General features: G+C 38.6%; 1 protein-coding gene and 1 non-coding gene across 23 annotated transcripts in view; both read left to right on the forward strand.

Moving 5' to 3' along the window:
• UNC79 (unc-79 homolog, NALCN channel complex subunit) overlaps positions 1-19,372 on the forward strand; it is a 266,834-nt gene that overhangs the window by 94,076 nt on the left and 153,386 nt on the right. For all 22 annotated transcript variants that reach the window (XM_019462133.2, XM_019462137.2, XM_053889744.1 and 19 more), the window contains 5 exons: positions 4,677-4,741; positions 9,565-9,653; positions 10,284-10,324; positions 13,011-13,039; positions 18,089-18,318. In XM_019462133.2, the coding sequence (XP_019317678.2) occupies positions 4,677-4,741; positions 9,565-9,653; positions 10,284-10,324; positions 13,011-13,039; positions 18,089-18,318 (454 nt within the window). The remainder of the gene's footprint in view (positions 1-4,676; positions 4,742-9,564; positions 9,654-10,283; positions 10,325-13,010; positions 13,040-18,088; positions 18,319-19,372) is intronic.
• LOC128773150 (U6 spliceosomal RNA) lies at positions 8,506-8,609 on the forward strand. Its single transcript, XR_008417432.1, has one exon. It is a non-coding gene; the product is annotated as a U6 spliceosomal RNA (small nuclear RNA).

Below are 19,372 nucleotides of genomic sequence, written 5' to 3' on the forward strand. Positions count from 1 at the left end.
TTTAGCATTCCATTTTATCTCTGTATTAGCTATACCTCCTTTTAAGAAGAATTGCTCTAGGGTTTACAATATGCACCTTTAACTTCACAGTCTACCTTCAAATAATATTATACTAGTTTGCATGTAGTGTAAGAACCCCGTGCACTTTCATGTCCTCCCTCTCATCCTTTTTTGTTCTTGTTATCAAATATTTACTTCTTTTTTTAAAGTTTATTTATTTATTTTGAGAGAGAGAGAGTGTGTGTGTGTGTGGGGGGGTGAGGGGCAAAGAGAGAGGGAGAGAGAATTCCAATCAGGCTCCGTGCTGTCAGCGAAGAGCCTGATGCCTGGCTCGGACTCACAAACTGTAAGATCATGACCTGAGCTGAAATCAAGAGTTTGATGCTTAACTGACTGACCCACCCAGGCGCCCCTCAAATATTTACTTCTATATATATTATTAGTTTCACAATACATGGCTGTTATTTTTGTTTTAAACAGTGAATCATCTTTTAACAACATGCTAATATAAGTAGAAGGTCTTTTGCAGTTATTCACCATATTTGCTGTATCCAGAACTCTTTATGCCTTTGTGTAGGTCCTAGCTTCCATCTGGTATCATTTTCCATCAGCCTTCCTTTAACAATTCTTGTTGTGGAGCCCAGCTGGCAATGAATTCTCTTATCTTGTGTTTGTCTTCAAATAGCCTTTATTTCATATTCATTTTTGAAGGATATTTTCACTGGCTATAGAATTCTAGGTGACAGTTTTTTTCTTTCAGCCTATTAAAGATGTCGTTCCATTGTCTTCTGGCTTGCATGGTTTCTGGCGAGAAATCAGCGATCATTCTTATCTTTGTTCCCCTGTAAGTAATGTGTCTTTTTTTTCCTGGCTGCTTTTAAGATTTTCTCTTTATCATGGTTTTAAATCAATTTGATTATAATGAGTTTGGTGTGATTTCCTTTGATTTAATTTTGCCTAAGATTCACTGAGCTTCTTAGATCTGTGGGCTTATAGTGTTTATTAGATTTGAAAAATTGTGACCATTGTTTCTTCAAATGTCTTCACTCTTCCTCCCCTTTTCCCCTTTTGGACTTTTAACTACACGTGCTTTATACTGCCTAATATTTTCCCACAGCTCACTGAAGCTCTATTTTTCTTCCACTACTACAGTTTTGATAGTTTGTTGTTAGGTCTTCTAATTCACTGATCTTTCCTTCTGCATTGTCTAATATGCTATTAAGCCCATTCAGTGAATTTCCCATGTTCTATATTAAATTTTTAATTTTATAAATTTCATTTTTCTTTTATTATTTTTCATCTCTATCCTCATTGTGTTCATATTTTCCTTTGAATATGTTTTAAAGTAGCAGTTTTAAAGTCCGTGTTTGCTAACTACCTTGTCTCTATAGTTTCTGGATTTATTTCTATTGGTCAGTTTTTTTCCTGATTATGGGTAACATTTTCCTCCCTTTCCAAATATCAGTAATTTTTTAATTGGATTCTGGACTTAATGAGTATTGCATTATTGAGTATCTGGATTTTGTTGTCTTTCATTACAGTGTTTTGAGGTTTGTTTTGGCTATCAAGTTACTGGTGGATCAACTTTACACTTTTAAGTCCTGTTCCTATATTTTGTTAGGGTAAGCCTGGAATAGCCTTGTCCCTAATGTTGGTTTAGCCCTACTGCTAAGGTATGACCTGCTAGAGTCATCTCTGTTGAATGTCCTAGGTTTTCACTGAGTTCCCTTTACTCTGACTGGTTGGAACTTGAATATCTCCCAGTCCTGTATGAGATGTAGGAATTATTCTGCTTACAGATCCTCCATAGTTGTTTTCTATGCAGCCTAATGGAGTTTTGCCTTACACGTGTTCTTCTTAGTATAAAGCCAAAGACCCAAAAGGATTCTTGGTCAAATTTCTGGAGCTCTTTCTTCACATAGCTCCCTCTTCTTTGGCACACTACCCAGCAAATACAAGCCACCTTGCCTCTTTAAACTCAAGTTTTTGTGGATGCTTATCTTTCTCCTTCTATGTCCAAGGTCTAGAAATTACTTCCGGGATGAAAGTCATGTTGATTGTAAGACTGACTTTATTGTTTCTCTTTTCTCAAGGATCATTGTCCTACACTACCTAGTCCAGTTTCTGAAAACAGTTGTTTCATATATATTTTCCAGTTTTCTAGTTGTTTATAGTAGAAAGGCATCTTTAATACCATTTGCTCCGTTGTAGTTGGAAGCAGATTTATTACCTACCATGTTTTTATATTATGTTTTTTTGTTTTTATTTTCAAATGAAGGGAGATCCATCATGAGTATATTTGCCATATGGTAAGGTATGTAGATCAATCCTATATCAGAATCAATTGTAGTGCTCTTCCTAATTACAAATACTTGTAATTAGGATCCCTGGGTGGCTCAGTCGGTTGAGCATTCAACTCTTGATTTTGGCTCAGGTCATGATCCCAGGCCTGTAGGATCAAGCCCTGTGTCAGGCTCCATGCTGAAGCTGGAGCCTGCCTAAGATTATCTCTCTCTCTTACTCTGCCCCTCTCTCCAACTCACATGCTCTCTCTCTCTCTCTCTCTAAAAAAAAAAAAAAAAAAAAAAAGTAAAGAGTTTGATTCAGTAGATCTAACATGATTTTCAGGTATCATATTTTTTAAAATCTTGACAAGTGATTTTTGATACACAAGAAAGGCTAAGAATCCATATTTTAGTAAGTTTAAATCTAGTGTGACTTTGGTAAACTAAGTGAGGTATCTTACAATCTTTTCTTAACTCAGTGACACTCTGTAAAAATGAAATAGAATATTAGAGGGGTAGGACCTCCTGGATATCCCCACATATAAAGCATTAATTTCTTGAAAAGCAGGAGTCTTGAGAGCCCTGATAAAGTGCTATCGCTGTTGTACATTTTTATTTCTCTGTGCCTTTGCCATAGCAGTTGCTATATATTTTGAATATTACCGCTGTTTCTAAGTGTCAAGATTCTTAATATTTGTAAAGTGATCTGCAAATATTCTCATAATATAGAGATTCAGAAATGGCTAGCATATTTTATCTTGTGTGCTAACTCTGTTTTATTAGTGGCAACTTTCTGAAGCTCAGTGTTGAGAAGGATCCTAAGGCCAGTTTTGGACTCAGCAGGAAGGAAGGCTCTTATGGATTAGTGATATCTGTCATGAGTTTGGGATTGGAGGAATGAGATACTTGTCCCATGTATTTGCAACTCCTATACTTGTTAAAGGCAGTCTTTTTTCTTTCTTTTTTTCTAGATTTCTCTAGTTACACAAGAAAACTTTTTTTGCTACTCTCTATTTTCATCCTGACTTTTCCACATGTAGTAAACAAATTTTATAGTTTTGGAATGCCTATATTCAAATTATTTCTTCATTCATCCATTCCTTACTCATTTCTTCTTTCTTTCTCTCGAACATATAAGCAATATGATACTGTGTTATTAGAGTAGTGGTTTCTGGTCTATATTTCTTATCTTCTTTCTACATAAATTGACCCACTGTGTATTTTTCAAGGTCAATGGCTCTGTTGACCATATTTTCCTAAATTTTAAATCAGACACATAATCTTATACTTGGTCTAACCGTAGGCTAGAAGATGAAGGTGGAACACCCCTGGGGAAAAAAAAACACTTTATATTTGGAGCATAAATTAGGTCTGGAATATTATCAATACATGTTTTTGAATTACAATTGGATTTATAAGTAAGTAAGAATATCCTCTCATCTGCAAATTCTTGTATATTAGGCCAATCATAGTCCTATAAGATTAGAATTTGGTGATTTAGAAAAATGTCCTACTTTCAAATATGTACTTTTATTGCATTTTGTAATGATGGAATATTGTTAGCTAAGTGCTTTGACTTACAGAATCATCTAGATGATGATAAATACTTGTTGTGACTTTCATTCCAATCTATCCCAGATCACTTGTTTCTTATCTATATTCTGCATGCATACTGTGTTAAGGAGTGGGTATTAACAAACTAGCAGACATTAGTCTGTGGGTCCCAATCTGTGGTGTGAGAGAGAGATGTATTTCATTTGGGCAAGAAACTCATCTTTTCAGTCTCCACATTTGCTGGGAATGGCGTGGGAAATGGAATAGTGGAAGTTGCCTTAGCATTCATTTCAGTTATTATCAGTTTGAAGCACTTCCTGGTGCCAGAAATCTAGGATGTTCAGCATAGTATACACTACAATGAAAAGAGCAGGTGTTGAGATCCAAGAGATAGAGGTTCTAGTCTCAGCTTGTCAGGTACTAACTCTGTGACCGTAGTGAGCTACTTAACCTTTTTAACTTTTACTTACTCGTATGTGAAATGAAGTTAATAATCTGCTATACCTATCCTACAGACTTGTTGGCAGGATGAAGTGAAACCATAGATACAAAACCTTCGAGAACTTAATGGTATATATCACTGTGAGGTAATGTTATTGTACCATGTATGCCACATTATATTAGCTTGTATTTCCCCGTGGGAAAATGTATGGAGTTGTGATATATTTGTTCAATTGTTAAATTTGTCATAGATTAAAAAAAAATGATTATTTTAGGAAGCCTTCCTATGATGGTTCTATTTAGGAAAAAGAAAACTAGTGTAGTATTTGCTATGCCTTTACTAAGGCACAAGTAATTTCAATGAGAAGTATTCATCAGCTATGCTTTGCTTTACAGCTTGGAATCCCATCCACTGCCAGCACATTGAATGCCACAATGCAATTAACAAGCCAGCTGTGAAGGTACTGTTTTATTAGACCTGGTGCCATATTGTATTGTCAGTGGTCAAATTATCAGGAGCAAACTGCTGAATGAAATGGAGTAGATCACATCCTTCTCTGTAAAGCAAAGGCCTATGCTCTGTAGTAATCTCAAGCATCTCTGTGTTCAATCTGACTGTACTTGGGTGGGTTGGTTCAGGACAGAGCAATGAATAGTGGTGTCTGCAGGTTTGGCTATGATTTCATGGTCAACTGCTGTGTAGCAATGAGTAATTATCAGAATACTCCTGGTGAAACACTTATATAGTCCTTATTTGGCTTCTGTCTGAGCTAATAAATTCAGGGAAATGTACTTTGCCCCTGTTTCACTCATTTCAAATTGTGAGTGTCTAGTGTATGACTACATGAATTCAAGTGTCAGAAAAACTTGATAAAATTGGTAAGTCTTAGCTCAGATCACAGATATGACTTAATCAAAATGACTAAGAGGTAGTTGGGCAGCAGTCACATGGAAAGGTACCTTAGAGGTAAGGAACAGTGGTTTAGAGAGGCCAAGACACTTTTCTAAGCCAGAACCAGGTACTTTGACTCTCAGCCTTATTCTTTTTCTGCCACATCAAATTAGTTCTTTTGTTATAACCCTAAATTGTTGAATTTGAATGTTAGGAAAAATAATCACACCTTTTAACAAAATTATTTATGGTATATTTGTTGGATACAACACTTGGCTGGAGAGACCTGTGTCTGGATTTGCAAGGATTAATTTTTATATTACGAAGAGTGGGAGTTAGGTCAAGTCATTAGAATTCACAGATAATTGTTAGAACCTAGTGTCGTGGGAGCTTGCCTCTCTTCTATAGACAGGAAGACTACCAAATAATAGATTACCATATAATAATAAAGATTACCAAATAATAGAAACATAATAGTATCATCTTATAGAAACAGAGTAGAAGAGGTAAAATGAGACATAAGAAATATAAATATACACGGAACCAAAAAAGAAATATAAAGGGACCCCAAAATGTGTTTCATATACCAAAAATGTCAGAGGAGTGCCAATAATAACATTGTCATCCGGATATACCTTACTAACAAAGAACATTGTTGTATTATTATGCTTGATCTCTGCTTTTATAAAGGCAAATTGAAGGGTGCCTGGGTGGCCCAGTCAGTTGAGCATCCAACTCTTGATTTCAGCTCAGATCATGACCTCGGGGTTATGGGATAGAGCCCTGCATTGAGCATGGAGTCTGCTTAAGATTCTCCCTCTCTCTCTTTCTCTTTCTCTTTGTCTCTCTCCCCCTCTGTTCCTCCCCCCTGCTCATGCTCTCTCTCTCTAAAATAAAAAATGAATAGGGGCGTGTGAACGGCACAATAGATTAAGCCTCCAACTCTTAATCTCTGCTCAGGTCATGATCTCACGGTTCACGAGTTCTAGCCCCACGTCAGGCTCTCTGCTGTCAGTGTGGAGCTTGCTTTGGATCCTCTATCTCCCTCTCTCTCTGCCCCTCCTCCACTGGCGCGTGCTCTCTCTCTCTCCCTCTTAAATAAATAAAACATTAAAAAATAAAATAAAATAATTAATTAAAGAAGGCACATTGAATGACTTTATGTTGAGAAAGAGCGTGTGTGAGGGTAACTCACTAATGGAAGCATAGTTCTTACCCATCCTACTATGTGTGCCCCTCCTCTGAAATTCCACAAACATTTGGGGTTCAAAGGTACTTTTCTTTGGTGTGATGACATTTTGAGCTAAACACATGTGAGTTCATTTTAGCCATGGAATTCAGCTTAATTCTTCACGGTGGTGAGAATTGCATAGCTCCCTTACTTTAGTTTCTATAGCTGCCCTTTTCTCTTTCTGCCTATGTTACAATGCCTTCTTTTGGTTTACTCAGATATGGATAGAAAGGAGGTATTTTTTGTTTGATTTTTCCGGTTACTTTCCTCCTGATCTTATGTCAGCCTGCATTCTCAGGAGTCTTCTGACTTCCTGATTAGTAGTGACTTTTGATTTTCTACTCACAGAAGTCATCACAAATTAGATTTTCTCCCTCCCTTCTAGGCAAATGGGTTAGTCCACCGCCCTGGTCTGGGTTTGCTTTTCTTTCTCTTACAAGCTGGTCCCTGTAGCCAGTTGTGCAGGACAGGCCACACCATCCTACTTTCTAAAGTCCCATTTTATTGAAGTGAAATTCATATAACATAAAAGTAACCATTTTAAAGGGAATGATTCAATGGCATTTAGCACATTCACAATGCTGTGTAACTACCATCTCTGTCTGCCTAAACATTTTTATCGCCCTCCAGATTTTACTTTCTGAACTCCAGTTTTCCTGAAGAGTTTTCTTTTGTATTTTTACTCTGCTTCCTTGGAAAGGTAACATTCTTGTTAATGATTTCAGTGCTGGGGCTGTTTTTGCTCGACAACAGGTCTGGCTCAGTATTGTTTTTTTCATTACAATATAAGCACTCCTCAAACTCACATAGATATGACCATATGACATATAGGTTGAGGGTATGCAACATCCAGATAGGTACAGAATAATGTTAAATGAAAATGAAGCCGTGAATTTGTATAGTATGATGCCAATTTAATTTAAAAATCACATAAATATACATTTATATTCATATTTATAGTGAAAAACAACCAATAATACTCATTAGAATGTTATTAGTGATTGCATCGAAATGGAGGGTTAATGAGTTACTTAAATATTCTTCTTCTCTCCATTTTCTCAAGCCTTTACGTTGGGCATCATTGTATTTATAAATGGAAAATAACTATTTTTAATGCAGCAGTCAGATATGAACATATTAATATGGATGTAAACTGGCCTGTTCAGAGTAAACAGAGTTGACCCTACTATCCACAAATGTGATGGGTCATATGAACTAATTCATTGAACATGTCAGAGGTCACCTAGCTAATCACTAGTGATTATAGTTCTAACAGCCTAGGAGTTTTTCCTTTTGAATGGAATGAAAAAATATGTTTACCTGACAGAAGTATCAATGACTCACTAGAAATGAAAGTAAAGTAACTATTTTGAAGAACAGATTTCATGGGGTACATGGGAAAGACTCAGGGAAAGTGGATTTATCCGTCCAAAAAATACTCTCTCCATATTCGTGAGCTTTATCACTAGGCAGTGATGATTAGCCAAATAGAAAAGTATTATCTATTTTGGTTGCAATACATTGCAAAAAAGTGTTTTTTAGGCAAGAGCCAAAAGCTCCTACAGGATTCAAAATGAAAATATGTTGGAACTTAGAGTTCATTATATCACACTCTGCTTTTGGTTTTCCTTGGTTCTGTTTGCAGATCACTTTATGAAATACTTTGGAGCCCAGATAATTATCTAACACAGGAGTCAGCAAACAATGGCCCATAGCCAAATCTGGGCTACTGACTGTTTTGTAAATAACGTTTAATTGGAACATAGCTGTGCTCATTTACTTGTGTATTATTGTCTATGGCTGTTTTCATGCTGCAACAGCAGAGTTGGGTAGTTGTGACAGAGAACGTATGGTCCACAAAGCCTGAACTATTTACTCTCTGATCATTTCCAGGAAGTTTGCTAATCCTGGATTAACACACCAAAAAGTAGTTATTCATGGCATTAAAAGAAGCATGAAACTTATCTAAGGAAAATTTTCACACTGGACTTGGAACATCAGGGAATATATAATTTACAGATTTTGATGGTATAACGATTGAAATTTAGGAGTTCTAACTCTTGTTCCCCCAATTGTTGAAACTCTTCAGGTAGCACATATAGTTGCTTCGGCAGCACATATACTAAAATTGGAATGATACAGAGAAGTTTAGCATGGTCCCTGTGCAAGGATGACACACAAAATTCTTCAGGGTTTTAACTTTAAATGTCAGGCTGTTTGGGTTACAAGTTCAGTTCATTTTTCCTCCCAAATCAGTAAAAACAGCTAAAAAAAAAAAAAAAAGTCAGAGTGGAGTTCCAGAGGAATTTGTGTCCTAGGCACATTATCTGTACAGTCAGCTATAGCATGGATTCATTATTTCCTGAAGGACAGGAAAACAGAATTCAAAATGACTTTGGTAAGTTATAGACATTTAACAGGATGCAAAGTACAAAACTTAGCTAGTTGCATTCACTTGATTTTAAATATCTAGATACTGGAAAATACACTGATGATCAACAGCAAAATTAACACTTTTCATCTCTGTGCTTAGGCTCATGAAAACTGAGCCATAAATAATCCAAAATTGAACAGAGCTAAGCAAACCACAGGTCATGTGTGTAAGGAAAAAACATCTAAAAATGTAACATTGGATGACTGATATAGAACTTAGATTTCAGAGTAAGAAAAGCAAATTGCTCAGTGTTAGATTTCATGGGAAATTTTTTGAATGAGGTTTCTTTTAAGAAGCAAAATTCTCTACTGCCAGAATTTTGGTAGCAGTTATGATTTTAAAATCTTGATATGTTTTCCTTTTCCTAAAGAGAGATTGCTATGTTTACCACTTTCGAGAAGGAATTACTGTACGAGTAATACAGAAGCAATTCGAGCCACTATTGAACAAGATTTTTTCTCTTTGTGGAGTGAGGGTGGATTTCTTGACACTATTTGTCACTTGAAACTGCAGACAACAGGAGAAATGAAAAACCACAGTAGCCACATTTACATCTCCAGTGTGGACTCCTCAGCCAGTGCAGCAAAAATAGCTATAGGTTAAAATGGGTTTTACTAACAATATTTATTCCAGTTTGCTTTTGAAAATCTGTCACGATTGCACTTACGATGTGGGGATTGTGATAAACAGGACAGGAGAGTTCATTCTGCCTTTTCCTGTGTTTCAGATGTGTATCGACCCTTCCCTGTCAGTAGCTCTAGGGGATAAACCACCCCCATTGTATCTCTGCGAAGAATGCAGCCAGAGGATTGCGGGGTAGGTATAAGAGTCCTCCAAGAAGAGAAAGTAGGGTAACCAGAGAAGATAAGAACAACCAGTTTTATTAAATTGGTTACATTGCCCACATTTCCCACTAACCTCTCTGTTTTTTAAAGGTTAGTTTGTCAAATATTTGATATATAGCAAATTTTCATTTGAGAGATTTCAGCTTTGAAAAATTGCAGTACTTCTCCCCATGTGATAAGAGAAAGCAGTGACACTTAATAAAACAGCTCCAATTTTCAAGTGACCCGGTTAAAAAAGGCCACAAGAGCAAAAGAAAAGAAAACCATGGCTTTCAAACGTGACGTATAGTTCAAATGGGTTCTCTCTGCTTGTTAGTTTCACAGAATCACACTCAGGGTTGTACACATCATGCTGTACTTTGGTTGGCTTCACTAGCATCTGGAAAGTATCATTTAAAGATAAGTGAATAGGATGAAATGCCAATAATTTATAATTTAGGGGCAATGCATTAGACTTTTAAAAAGTTGATTATGATAGTGCTCTTAATGACATTTCCTTTCTATCGAAAGCCTCTTAGTAATAGCGTGCAGCTTATAAACATTCATGTGGAAGGGTAACATTACAAAGAAGCTCAAAAATGAATTTTGCTTTTCTTTACAGGGACCACAGTGAATGGCTCATTGATGTGCTTCTGCCTCAAGGTACGGTTTACATGAGAAAGGATGAATAATAAGTAATCATGACTAATGGCATGGTTGGTTTGTCTCCTTTTGTACTGTATTATTTTACAAGGACAGTAACCAAAGTATTATATTCTGTGAATAGTCATTGAGATGAAGCATTAGATCAATGTCTTCCTTATACCCACACATTTAATAATGAAGGAAGAGGTATCACCTTTCCCGAAATTAAGGGTAGATGTTGGAATTAAGATTCTCTGTGACAAAAGCCCTGCTGAATTATGTCTTAAGAGATTTTCTGTATGTATAACAGGCATTGCCAATGATGTTTGCTGTGCCAGGTCAGAAAGGGAATAGGAAACATCAGTGGGAAGAACATTGAATCATGGGGCTTTCTCCTACTGCTATTACTAGCTCTGTGTTTTTAGGGAACATCATTTAATTGCTCTGAGACTCAGTCTCCCTAGTAAAGTGGGGATAAAGTATAGGTGACTCATCTCAGTTAAGAGACGGGACTGTGATGTTTGTAGTTGGTTAGAGTTCTGAAAGCTATGTCTTGTAAGGTGGCAGGTCCCAGACAGAGGTTTCCTTCACACATCTGGAAGCAGGTATCCCAGCCACTTAATTGGAGGCTGAAATGACCAGGGAAAATTATTCGGGAAAGCAGAGGAAAGATGAAAGGTGGAAAAGCTGGGGGTCCATAGGAGCTTTGATATATGACTTCAGAGGTAGATAATAGAAGACTTTCTATGAAAGGCCATATTTAAGAAGAACTGTAAAAATCTTATGTTAACTAAATTCTGTGAACATTAAAAAAAAACAAACAACTTAAGGCCATTTTCTTGATGATAATTACACTATTTCTTTGTAGTCTAACTTTTTTTTTTTTAATGTTTGTTTTTGAGAGAGAAAGACAGATGGAGTATAAGCAGGCAAGGGGTAGAGAGAGAGAGGGAGACAAAGAATCTGAAGCAGGCTCCAGGCTCCAAGCTGTCAGCACAGAGCTTGATGCGGGGCTCAAACTCACGAACCACGAGATCATGACCTGAGCCGAAGTCAGACGCTTAACCAATTGAGCCACCCAGGTGCCCTGTAGTCTAACTTTTAATATTAGGTCATCTCACCCTTAAGAAATAAATTAGTGAATGATCTTTGTCTGTAAAATGGGTCAGTAATGTCAGCCTCTATATCCTTCAAAGAGACATTTTGAAAATTTATATAAGAATAACTGTGAAAAGATTTGGGTTTTATGGGTAAAGGTAAATTTTTCCCTCCTTAAATTAGGCTACCTTGTTAGTGAACTGCCAGTGCTCCAAGGTGAAGTCTATAGTCAGGAGCAAAACTACATTTTTAAATATCAGATGTGTTGCTGAATTCTGGTCACCTTCTCCAGAAGATATTCATCTTTGGAAGAAAACTTGTAATAACTTTTAATTATTTATCTAGAGGTGTGACACTAACTTCTGGTTAAGACAGACTCTAAGATATCAAACAGTTAATAACCATTAATTATTCAAAACCAGTTTTAAAAACTGAGTTATAAATTTCATCAGTTTAGCATCTACTAATTCATAATTTCCAGTTTGGGAGACATTTATCTTGACCTTTTTGATAAATTTTAACATAGACTATACTGTAAGTAATGCTTCAGTTCATTTTTTGAACACTTAACTATTTCATGGGGAATGTTAACATATTCCTGGAAAAATTATTTTCAAGTATTCTCAAGCATCAATTTTCACGAAAATAATTGCTGTGCCCACTGAAAAGAATATGTATCTGTTTGTTGATCCTGAAGTAGACAGTAGTTTGAGCGCCTTACTCCAACTGGCCAATCCATGAGTTTGCCAATTGCTTTCTCTGAAATGAGCATGTAGGTGGTTTTACACTAGTTAAGGACTGATATAAATCAATAATTCGTCTCTGAGTAATCCAAGTTAGTAAGGTTTTTCTACAGTTTTGAAATAGCAAATCATCTCCATGGTGAAGCTCTAAATATATCACATCAACTTGGTGTCGTAGCATAATGGAAGACAGTAAACAGGGAATCCAGAGATGTTATCTCTAGATCTGCCTTTATCAATTGATAGCCTGTGTGATGTTGAAGAAGTTATGCAAACCTCAGTTTTGTTCTATGTCAGATGAGGAGGTGAGATGAATGTTATTTTGCTTTGGCTTTAACATGATCTGAATTCTTTTTGTTTTGTTTTATTTTATTTTATTTTATTTTATTTTATTTTATTTATTAAAAAATTTTAAATGTTTGTTTATTTTTGAGAGAGAGACAGACTGTGAGTGGGGGAGGGTCAGAGAGAGAGGGAGACACAGAATCTGAAACAGGCTCCAGGCTCCAAGTTGTCAGCTCAGAGCCTGATGAGGGCTCGAACTTACGAACCGTGAGATCATGACCTGAGTCGAAGTCAGACGTTTAACCAACTGGGCCACCCGGGTGCCCCTAATGTGATCTGAATTCTAAGTCATGTCTGAGGAGGTTGAATTACTTTTAAGAATAGGGGAAGTATTTGCAGCATAGAGGTGTTCCTAACCTCATCAAACACAGGGAGATGACAATAAGACAAGAGAGAAGCTGTTTTGGTCAGGTCTAGAGGTTGTGTTACTAAGCTTGCTTTTACTCACCTTCGTGGCTGCCCTCATTTAAAATGGGCTGTCTTTCTTTGTTAATATATTGTGTACCTTCCCCTTACAGCTGAAATATCTGCTATATGTCAGAAAAAGGTAAGAGCAAACTATCTGTGTGGTGGGGGCATGATTTGCTGTGTTTGTATGTAAATTCATTCATTGACATCTGCCTCATTTCTGCACCACGGTTTCCCAGTATGTACATGTCACTGTATTCCTGAAGGGGGAAAATAAATCATTGAGCATGCAAGATTACTGTGTCCGAATGGTCTCTCTTTCCATTTCTGCTTTTGCTCACCCATCTTACGCACAGTGTTTTTGGTATGTAATCTGAAATAAAAGCATATGTGACTCTAGTTACAAAAAGCTTTTACCTTAACCTTGGTAAAGGATGTATCTTGTGTGCTAGACATCTTTATTGCTTTGAAGTGGAGTGCAAATAGTTCAATATATGTGTGTCAAAAACATGCCCAGACTGACTGTATTTATATAGAAAACATTCATTTAGATGTAAGATGAATGAAATCTCTAAAGATTCTACCTTCAAATTGCCTATAGCCACTTTTCATAACAGTTTCCCTGAGCCATTTCCATCTTCTTTTCTTGTTCTAGTTGTTGAAAAGTACAAGAGAAGGTAGTAAGGCATCATACAAAGAACTTTGGATTAGTTGGTTGAGAGCCTTGGTTTCTGGCCAGCTCTATCCCCACCTACCTATGAGACCATGTACAAGTCACTTAAATGTTTAGGAATTGGTCATGAGTGGGTACCTTTGGAGGGCTATTTCAGTGATCTGTTGTCACATAATCTAAAATATCGTGGCTTGTAACAACAGACATTTATTGATCACAGTTCTGTGGATTGGCAATTTGGCCTGTGCTCAATGAGACAGTTCTTTTGATAAACTCCCCTAGGTTCACTCATGTGCCTGCAGTCAATTGGTGGGTAGCCTAGGGATTGGCTGGCCCCAGATGAGCTCACTCCCATGTCTGGGGCCTCAGCTGGGACAGCTGGAATGGTTGGATGACAGGGGTGTCTGGCTCTCCCTCTTTCCATTAGGTGTCTCATCCTCCAGGGGGCGAGGCTGGATTTGTTCACAAGGCAGCAGTGTTCTGAGCGAATGAGAGAGGAAGTCGCAAGGCCTTTTGAGATTGAAGCTCCTAAGTCACACAGCATCACTTCTGCTGCATTCCACTGGTCAGAGCAAGTCCCAAGTCCAGCCCAGATTCAAGGAGTGGGGACATAGACCTCTCCCCTTTAGAAAAGGAGCGACAAGAATTCCGTGGTCACATTTAATCTACCATAATCTACCCTCCGGACATAATTACTTACATTTCTTCCACATGTAAAATACTTTCACCACCTTACGAGACCTCCTAAAGTCTTAAATCCATTTATGGCTTCAGTTCATCATCTTGTGATCTGCATATGGTCTGGTCACTGATGAAACTCCTTGGGTACAAATTCTCTTGATCCAGAGACCTGTGAACTAAAAAGGCAAGTTACCTGCCCCCTCCACACCCTACACAAGATGGTGAGACAGGGACAGGATGACAGCAGTAGGCCTCCATTTGGAAGAGGAAATGGAAGCACATAGCTGTCGGAGGACTGTAGCAGCTCCAGCCACGAACATGACAACGGCTCCCCTGTCTCCAGGGATAGCGAGTGTGCCTTGACTAGGATGTGGTTTTACATCCTGGGAGTAGTTCCCTAATCCATTGTTGTTCTCCTACATTCTTTACTCTCTGAAACATCTTTTCCGAGAAGAAATGGCACATGGTGCAGTTGAGGGGCTCCCTTAGCTTGCTCCCTGATGCAGAAGTCGGGTCCCATAGACTTCCTTTCATGTTGAACTGTGTCTGTCCCCTGTAGTCTAAGTCGATGGCGCTTTTGCTAATAAGACTTTCTGTAAAACCTTGTGGATTTTCAATAAATCTCATTGGAGTTCAGTGCCCCCCAAACCGCCTCTATAATTCTTTTGGGGACGGTCCTTTCTGTACTTGGGGCATTTCAGTCTGCCCTTAAAATTATTAGAAGCCCTCTTCTAGCTGAAAGGCTCAACTGAGCATCACCATCTTTTATCTTTCTGAAGTTTTAACAGAGGATTGTGCAGCCAGTCAGCATATTTTTGATTTGATTTTTTATCCTGAGGCTATATCCTACTTTGAGAATCTTTTATAAGCTGGAGGGACGAGGATGAGAAGCAGTTTTATATTCCAAATTAGTATGTCCTGACTCTGGTGGTATACCTAACATATTTGATACCCAGAGTGGATCATTTTTTTAACACTGCCCTACTTTATATGACAAAATTATTTTTAGTAATAAATTTCAAATTAGCAGATTTTTATTACTTATCCTTTAATAAATGTGTTTTATATGAAAGTTAATTTAGAGAACATTCATTAAGTTCGTGATAGTTCAGAATTGTTTGAGCTTGCTTTGGGTACAGTTTGTGTCTACCTCTTCTGGAGTACATATTCCTACAGTTGAACAGTGGGTTTGAAATAAGCATCAAGATTGTAAAGGTAAAGAGAAAGACTTTGATTTATGTCAATTCTGTCATTCTGTGAGACAGGTTGGGATTTTTTTTTTATGTTTAAAGTTCAAAGCAGTGAAACAGAGTAGCTGGAGAAACTATGCCCATCTGAATTTGAATCTCTGGGAAATCTCTCTACTTTACTTTTTTTTTTTTTTTTTTTTTCTCTGCTTTACTTTTGAAATGAATGCATATCACTGAGTCCACATGGGTTGAGGACTGACTGTGGCTTATTAAAACTTAGTGGGAACCACAAGAATTGGTTAGAACTTAAGTCAAGCAAAGGTTATTTTGGGGCAAAGTATTTTATTGCCGATATTATTTAGAATTGGTAGCACATGGTGATAAAGCAGGTTGACTCCTAGTTGGTGTGTATCCAGATAACTGCATAAGAAATCACTAAATCACTCAAATGTAGTAGCATAAACCAACAATCCATTTAATTATGCTCATAGATTTTGTTGGTCAGGGATTGGGACAGGGCACAGTCCATAGCCTGTCTCTGCTTGATGATGTTGGAGTTCTCATCAGGGAAGACTTGAATAACTGGGGGCTGGGATTATCTAGAGGCTTCCAGATCATATGTTTTGGCTCTCGGGTGGGGTGACTTGAAGGCTGGGCTTATGCAGCGCTGTTGACAAGAGACTTACCCATTGCCTCTCTACATGGCTTGGCCAGGACAAAGTTCTGAGTATTCCAATGAGGAAGCATCTGAAGAGAGAACATTTCAAGATGGCCAGGTGGAAGCTGCATGTCTTTTTAAATCTGGCCTCAAGAGTCATATAGGTATCACTTCTGCCATACTCTCTTGATTGAAGCAGCCATGAGTCCATCTAGATTCAAGGCAAATGGAAGCATACCTGAGGAAGCCAACCCAAAGAGCCTCATACACAGCTGGACTTGATTTAGATGACAAGACCTTGAACCTCCAGCCAAGAATTTGCATGTGGGAAGAATGTAAATAATATGTGAACAGAAAATAGGATGGTAAATTGCAGGCCTTAAACTTCAGGGCTTTATTATAGTGAATAACTACCCACTAAACCCATATCCACATTCTCTTGTTTATAGAATGGTGGGAATGCCAGAGGAACAAAGACTAATTATAATGAAGAGGAAGAAATTAAACACTAAAAACATGCTCTGATATATACCACACTGCTAGTGGTGTGGTATTGGTTTGGTGGCAAGCAGAAGCCCTAAGCCAATAAGGGTTCTTGTGCTTCCAGAATGAAAGTTAGTGTGTGAGTGAGAAAGGAAGGACACATGGGAAAAATACACCACTTCGAGTCAGGACTGAGTTGGATGCTCACAAGACTTGGGCCTCAGTTGCAGAATAAACACACTGTATTTTAACAAATAATTTTAAAAACCTTATTAATGAAAAGAAAAAAAAATTACAAAAATGTTACACTTGGCTTTTATGATTTGTAGGCCTGAGTCCTGTTTAGAAAATGAGATTTGCTGACACCAGTGTCCAAAGCCTTGTGCTAAAAGCAAGGTGGAACAAACCCTACTTTGAAATGGTCGCTTTGATAGGCAGTTCAACACATTGTCAGTGTTTTGGTGTAGGTTTTGTGCTGGCCTCCTTCCTTATTCTGCCCTCAAAAGATCTGTCATGGAGGGGTCTCAAATATTCACCAGGCTCTGAGTTCATAATGGCCTATAGTATAACATCCCCGCGAGGTGTTCACATCTTTATAAGCTCTATTGAAAGTCTGCAAAGCTCTTAGGACACAAGATGTTGAGCACATGGTGTGGCATCTCTCACAGACTTGGGACACATATTTTTGCAGAAGTCAGGAGCGTTTCCTCACAGCTCCTCAGATGGTGACTCTCTCCCCTGCCTCTTGTCAGGGCAGCTCTGACATAGCCCCCTTGGACTCTGGAATCTGTCTTACGTGCCCCTACTTTTCTCATTGGCATCCCTTCATCTGTTGACTCCTTGCCTATAGTTGATGTCAGCAGCTCGTTCTATGAATGGTTCTTGCTGTGTTTTGCTATATTCCTGTGGTGTCTGTTGACGTATTTGATGTATTCTTTAGGTCTTAATGGAAAGAATGCTGGCGGAGGGCGTGAGTGGGTGGGAGGCCTGCTTAGGGCCCCCTACCTGTCCTTGAACACAGCAAGGACAGGAGAGCTGCACTGGAAATCTGCTCCTTCAGTGGTGGATAAGTAATTTGAAAGTAATTTGGGGGAAATTATTCCCTTCCTATTCTGATGTGCTGTGATGCACTCTCTCTGGACCACAGTTTTAGGTTTTTTCCTCCATATTTCTGCTGAAAACTCTTGAAACACTAACTGGAAATAATCCAGAAAGCGCCCCATCCCCAACCCATGACTGAGGTAGCTTTACAGAGGGCTTTTCAACACAGTTCCACTCCTCCCTCTTTAGAGCTTTTCTGCCACTCACACCAATAGAAACCGCATCTTACCTTCATTTTTAGCTCTGCCTGAAATGTAACTGGTTAGGAGTGACCCGTGTTTTGGAAACTTTAGAAATGTGCAGCCACTTTCGGAGGCCCCTTTACATTCCGTTTGTTCCACTTCTTAGCTCCATTTACCTCAGTGACCAGTTTTAGTTGATTTCGCTATTTTTTGCTTCTAGAACTGCAGTTCCCATGTAAGAAGAGCAGTTGTTACCTGCTTTTCAGCGGGCTGCTGTGGCCGTCACGGAAACAGGCCCGTTCGGTACTGCAAGAGATGCCACTCGAATCATCACAGCAATGAAGTGGGGGCTGCGTCGGAGACCCACCTCTATCAGACCTCCCCTCCACCCATCAACACTCGGGAATGCGGTGCCGAGGAGCTGGTCTGCGCCGTGGAGGCTGTGATCAGGTAACAGGCAGCTGGTTAGTGGTCTACTGGAAACCCCACCTTGGTTTTGAGCCACCCTTGGCACATTGGTAAAGTTCATTCAACTTCAGGTGCCCTCAGCCTAGCCTCTCACCTTCCATAAAGCAGTGAGGATTTTTTTTAAGTTTATTTATTCATTTTGAGGGAGAGAGAGAGAGTGTGTGTGTGTGTGTGTGCGTGCATTCAAGTTGGGGAGCAGCAGAGAAAGGGGGGGGGGAGAGAGAGAGAGAGTCTCAGACAGACTCCACGCTGTCAGTGCAGAGCACAGAGCCCTATGCGGGGCTGGAACTCATAAACCATGAGATCATGGTCTGAGCCCAGGTCAGATGCTTAACCACGTGAGCTACACAGCCGCCCCAGTGACGATGTTTTAATTCATTCATTCAGCCAAGTGTGTGTTAGGCACTTGGGAGACAAGAGAGAATAAAATGTAGTCTCCACCTTCACCTTACCTATGTAGGGAGTATAAAGACAGAAGCACAGGATTGCGGTTCAGTATGGCAAGCAGAGTGATAGTGCAGAGCAGAGTTTTAGGAAAGTGAAGCAGAGGCACCCCTCAGAGTGAGGGGTGGGAAGGGGGTGCCTGAGGCCTGACTGTGCACTGTAAAGTGTGGCGAGCTCTAGGTAATTCGGTACTGGGGTAAAGCTGCGGGCTCTCCAGTGAGACAGGAGCCCAGTCGTGCAGGCGGTTGGCTTTCTCTCCTATCACGTGACAGAAAAAGGAGCTTTGGAAATGATAACTTTAGACTTGTTCTCTTTTTGCATAATAGTCACTGAAGCCAGATTTTTAAAAATTAAAGAAATAATGTTGGACTGTATGTTTTAAGGATAGAGACTCTTTTCTGTGTCTCTTACTTCAGTGGCTGATGCATGTAGAAATGCAATAAATGTTTGTCAAATGAAACATTACAGAGAGTTTGGAAATAGAAGAAAAAACCAACTATACTGCTGTCATCATTATCAGTGTTGCACATGTTCTTCTAGTTTTACTCAAATGCACATCTTATTTATAGAATTATAATCACAGTATATCATA

Source organism: Panthera pardus, unplaced genomic scaffold, assembly GCF_024362965.1.
Source record: "Panthera pardus isolate Hobbes unplaced genomic scaffold, ASM2436296v1 HiC_scaffold_24, whole genome shotgun sequence".
Lineage (NCBI taxonomy): Eukaryota > Metazoa > Chordata > Mammalia > Carnivora > Felidae > Panthera > Panthera pardus.